We start from the raw sequence: 6000 nt of genomic DNA, 5'->3' as shown, positions 1-6000 counted from the left end.
CGTCCCACAGGGTTAGGGATGCGCTGGTAAGAAAACCGCCTGTACAGACTGTGTACTGGTATGCATGCTGCAATTTCAAAACATAGTTAAAAAATGTAAAATATATTTTAGATATACATTCAAATACAACTAAGGTTCCTGTATGATGATCTAATCAAGTCCCAGATCCAGTTACTATGTGATGCACAAGCCTCATAAACAGAGATATGTATAGACAAAAAATGCACCTTCCCCGACTCCTTGTATTCTCTTTTGTGCTTGAATTGTGTCTCAGGTAGGTTCCCCCTACCAGACACTACAGCTCACAGTGTGGTCAGGTGCTGATTGATGACCTACAGGCTTGTGAATTAGCAGTGACCATTCGGAGGAGGCTGCGTGGTAACATTACCACATATTAAACATTAAAAAAGGTACAGAATTATTTTAAAAAGAAGTAAATGCCATGGTAGTTACCCCTTACTATTTGCTGTCTTACTATGGCCTTTTTGCCCTAATTTACACCTCTGCATTGTGACATCGCAGAGGTGCTGCAGGCTGCACTTGTGATCTGTTGGGGTCGGCAGCCCATTCAAATGACACCAATCCAATAGCACTGCTAAATTGCACCCTTTTTTTTTTAAATCGCATCATACCTTATGGCATGGTAATAGGTACCCTGTGATGTAGTGTGATACACTGCACATGCAGTGAAATATTGGCACCACGGTGCACCTAACATTGCAACATGCGATGTGGGACAGATGTGAAAATACTTTAACTCTATAAAGCACATTTGCAATTTCAAATAACATACGCTGGCATTTGTCAACATTTGTTTTATATATGAAATGGTGCTTACCCATCATCAGGCAAGTGTCTGTTAAACCTTAAAAATGTATTCAGTTACCTTAACTATTAACAAAAAATGTACCCTTTTAATGTATCACTCGGCTGTAGATCCTCAAATCATCTCTGAATTGGTGCTGATACTGTCCTTCCTTCTGGAGGGTGGCTACTTTTGTTCCCCTTGGTCCCTGTGTGTGTTGTAAAGTAGCCACCACTCCAAGCACGCTCCCGTGATGGACTACATACTCAGGTTTAGTTTTCTCATTTGTATTGCCACTGTCTTCCCCCGTATTCCTTGATCAGCTGATCGAAGGAGCTGGTTGGAAAATTCTCAACTGAACGGTGGTAGCAGCCAACCAGCTACTAGCTCTGTTTGGGGGTTTACGAGCTTTGATGGAGGAATCCTTTGTATTCGTTCAGCCCGCAGGTTGAACAACAAAAATAGAAGAGTGTATACCGGGCTTGAGAGGTTTCCAGTCAATCACTATTGTGTTTTCCTACAATTTGGCAGCCAACAGAGGTGTATACTCATGTACTGCACATATTATCATGCAAGTTTAAGCCAGGACAATCATTTACCATAATTTTGTCCCTTACTTACGATTATTAAAGGGTTATTAAACCCTTCCATGTTTTTGCATATATCCATTGCTAGCAACAGTAGATATATGCAAAAGCATTTAAAAAAAAACATTTTTCAAAGGGTTAATACTTACCTGTGTCTCCGCCTCGTGCGCCTGGCCGAACATCTGAAAATTTATCGGGCGGCCACAAAGGATCATGGGCCGGGCGAATGCGCGCTTCAGATGTTCGGCCGGGAGACGAGGAGAGACACAAGGTAAGTGTATGGAGCATCGTGCACCCACACAGGCACCGCGGGACGTCAGAGGAGAGGAGGACAGAGGAGTCAACGACGCATCGGAGACCCGCACCAGCGCTTGAGGGACAGCTGAAAAAGGACAGGAAAGAAGATGATTGGAATAAGAGACATCATTAGGTAAGTCACATCATAAGGTAAGTCCCTACAGCAGGATTGAGAAGGGGGGAAAAAAACTTTGACTTTAATGTCACTTTAAAGTAACTGGTAAATGCACTAACAAGTGTAAAAATGACTAATTTAATAGCATAGTATAACTACACTGTCACACTGATTTACAAGACATGTATGATGAAGATAATTGGTTTCTCCGATTCCATAACACAATAGCAGAACAAGCGGTGTTATTTATTTTCTTCAACAGCAGTAACTTTAACGTCCGTTTTTAGCTGTCTCTGTTCATACACATGCTTTTCAATAAGTGGCCGATAAATATATAGTCCACCAGCAACTCCGACCAGCATTGCCACAAACATCTGACCGAGAGGTATTCTACGAATCATCTTCACAGCAGAAGGCAGTGAACCTGGAAGAAAAGACAGTCACAAATTTGAACTGTATAAAAACAACAGCAGAGGTTGTGAACAGAGATGAACAAATCCGATCAGTTCAGTAACAGAAGTTCAGTTCGGTAACAGATCTGCACACCTATGTGTTACGTATAGAAAGGCACGACATGGCAAAAAGCATTCTTTAACTGCCTCCGGGCCGGCCGTAGTAAAAAACGGCCGGCCCGGAGATCTCTAGATCTGAGCGGGCGTCTTTAGACGTCCACTCAGACACGCCCCCTCGCGCGCACCGCTACCCCTGATGTCTCCATAAAGAGGACCTGTCACATATTTTGCTATCACATAGGTGGGTTTAATTAGCCCCCGTATGTCATAGCAATAAAGTTTAGTAAAGGAAAAAAAAATTAAAGTCCCTCAAAAATTTTAAGTTACACATAAAAAAGAATTAAAAAAAATAAAAAAATGTAAAAGTCCCCACCCATACATACACGCATGCAAACATGCGTTGGGGCGCATACGTGCAAAAAAGACGATTGCGCCCATTACGCTGCACATGTAACATATCGCCGCGAACATCGGAGTGAGAGCAATAGGTCTAGGGCCATCAATCACTGATAACACTATACTGATGAGCGGTAACAGCTTTTAAAGTGTCGCCTATGGCCAATTTTGGGTATGGTAGTTTTCTGCGACGTCGCGGGTGCGCGCAATTTTAAAGCTTGACATGTTTGGTGTCTATTTAACCGACGTGACCCCGACTTTTATATTTTACCAAAAAACTGGGTAATAACAAATGTTTCCTAACATAATGTAAAAAAAAACTTTTTTTTTCCCAACATTTTCAGTCATTTTTCCTAATTATAGTAAAAAATAAAACCCGTAGTGGTGATTAAATATCACCAAAATAAAGCTCTATCTGTCCCCCAAAAAATGATATAAAATTCATTTCAGTACAGCGTTGCATGACGGAATAAACGTCAGTCAAAGTACCACAGCGCTGAATACTGAAAAATGGCCTGCACAGGAAGGGGGTGTAAACACCTGGTCTTGAAGTGGTTAAAATGGTGCTCATTCACATCTATGCAATGTGTTGACACTTTTTTCCACCCTAATGATAACCTGATCAGTTTGCGGTTAGATATGGAAGCAGATTACTGTATGCTAATACATCTTGTGTAATATAATACAAATAACACATTGTTGGGAATACCCTATTAATCTTATGTATTTGGAGTTTCTGTATCACATGAATATGATCAAGTAGTGTTCCCTGATCCCTCATCAAACAAATAAAATACCTATAATGCATTAAAACAAAAAAGAAAAAAAAACCTCACCGCTTCATCCACCATTCCAATAAGGTACGTGCAGGGGCTGTGCAGGTGAATTTGGCCCCCTCCCCCACGATACTTACCCTTCAGCAAACACTCCTTCCCCTCTGCCAGTGTACTATCTGTAACCCCGTACTGATGTGTAGTGTAGACCTGCCCTCTGGATTTAGAATTTTGCTCACACACAGCAAACGCTTATTCGTCAGCGTGGTCTCCTGACCACTCAGTATGGCATAGTAAAACTACGCAATAATGAGACATAAATGTAATAATACAAAAGAAAAAGTGTTTCATCCTGATTTGTCTATTATGAAGGCAAAAGACTAGCCCTGAATTGGAAGAGAACACCACTTTTGGGGGCAGAAGAGAATAGATGCTACACTGGATGTCCTACCTACATTTCTTACTACCTAATGTAAAGGGTTAAAAATAGTTGATATTAATAGAAAAAAAAAACTATGAATCTTGTATGGTAATATAACAATTCTGTTTTTCTAGCAGGAAAACCCCTACACTTGGATCATTGTCTTATTTTAGGGAACCAACCAAGAAGAAACAACCAGTTTGACCAAAGGCTTGTTTAAATGTTGGTTGTCTACACTGAGTGGCCAGATCATTATGACCACCCCATCAGTACTTCGTTGGGCCACGAGATGACTCCACGAGATGACTTTGTTGGGCCGCCTCGTGACTCCACGAGATGTTGAAAGGTGATGCGAGGAATCTACACTGCACTGTTGCCCTTCTGTTGTCTTGTACCAGTCTTGCCACTCTCCGTTCTGCCCTAACATTGACTAGTCGCTGACGGCCACAATTCGCACGTTCAGACCCAGATTTTCGGCTGACAGTCCAGTCTTTAAACACTTTAACAATGAGCCCCTCTTGAACATTTAACGAATTCTGCTGTTTTGCTGATACTCGCTCCATGGCTCAGAGCGCCAACAATCATCCCACGTTCAAAGGCTGTTAAATCGCGTTGTTTACCCATATCTTCAGAAAAAAATCACTTCTACTGTCGTGGTAAACAACCTGCTTCCCTATTTACAATGGTCTGGCCCTCTAGCAACTTCAGCGCAAAATTATAGCTAATTTGCCTACAAACGTCAGGTGGTCATAATAATCTGGCCACTCAGTGTATATGCCATTATAGTGGGGTGCCTGGCATTCTCCCGACACTATGTAGGCTTTAGTACCCGCCAGGGCCACTAGGGGGTAGGCAGAAGAGGTGGCTGCTTTGGGTTCTTAGGCATTGGGGGATAATAATAAAAAAAAGAGCAGGACCTGCAACCCATTCTACTGAAGTATATCACAGTTCATGTACACAAGGAAACTCTTTCACCTTTTTGCCTTGGGTGCTAAAGGACCTTGTCCGAGCACTAGTACCTGCGCAGTGGGAACTAGGATTGGTTAGCATTTTTGCAGGAGCCAGAACCCTTTAGCTTCTCATCCTTCCAATGCCTCGAAACATTTCTTAATTCCTCATAAGAGTGATATGCCTACATTTTCTTTCCATGGCATTGAGAGGGTTATGTTTACCTGCAGAGGAGGCGACTTGCACCATGAGCTTCTGAAACAAGAGGATCTATAAACTTCACTCCAGAATGCCTCTAGGGCTTGATTACAGATGGGTCATTAATTTACTTATTAAAAAGTGGCTTGTTAGTCTTTGATGTATTTTATGTCTCCATCTGCTTTAGCCCTATGCCATTCACTTGCCTGCTGCTCTTGGGCTTCCTTTTGTCATTTGTTTTTTCAGATGATCTGTTTCTGGTGTATTGCCTTGTAGGCCCATTATAGTATATTATAGTCAGCTGTGACTTACAAGAAGCTAGCTCTGATTAACACCCGGAGAGAGGGGCTTTTTACCACCTACTGAGATGAGTGTGGGGCTTGGGGTTTTTCCGCAGCTTGCAGTATTAGGCCTCATGCACACGGGGTGTTTAGCCCCATACAGCGTGAAGACACATTTTTTGATGCATACAGAGCTGCATAAAGAAGCATTCGGGCAGCTCATGTAACTCTATGGAGACGCAGGAGCTGTGCCCCCTTGCACGCTGCTTCACGCAGATCTGAGTTTTGACAGCCGCACACAGACGGTGCCCAGACCTAGATCCATTATGTGTGCGTACAGTTGTCAAACTTTAGAGCTGCAGGAAGCAGTGTGGGAGGGCACACAGCTCATCTGTCTTAATAGACCTATATGAACGGCCCGTACGCTTCTTCCCACTGCTCCAAACGCAACAAAAACTGGCCCATCACGCTGTACGAGGCAACACACCCGTGAGAATGAGGTCCTAAAGGAGAACTATGGGGTGAGTGAATTACACTCATCCCCATAGTTAGAGCCGACGTGTAACATTGAAACGGTCACTCGTCGGTTCTATGGATCAGAGGTGAGAAACAAAATACAGCCGCTCCCCAACTACCCGATAATTTATCTGTCAGTCACCGATCCCCG

General features: G+C 42.8%; 1 protein-coding gene across 1 annotated transcript; it reads right to left on the bottom strand.

The window, feature by feature from the left end:
- Positions 1–2046: 2046 nt before the first annotated feature.
- Positions 2047–2205, bottom strand: PIGBOS1 (PIGB opposite strand 1). Its single transcript, XM_018557571.1, has one exon. The coding sequence runs from the start codon at positions 2203–2205 to the stop codon at positions 2047–2049; it is 159 nt and encodes a 52-aa protein (XP_018413073.1).
- Positions 2206–6000: the final 3795 nt, after the last annotated feature.

This window comes from Nanorana parkeri, unplaced genomic scaffold (assembly GCF_000935625.1).
Source record: "Nanorana parkeri isolate BGI_ZX_2015 unplaced genomic scaffold, ASM93562v1 scaffold290, whole genome shotgun sequence".
In the NCBI taxonomy this organism is placed as follows: Eukaryota; Metazoa; Chordata; class Amphibia; order Anura; family Dicroglossidae; genus Nanorana; species Nanorana parkeri.
This window is presented reverse-complemented; position numbering and strand designations above follow the sequence as displayed.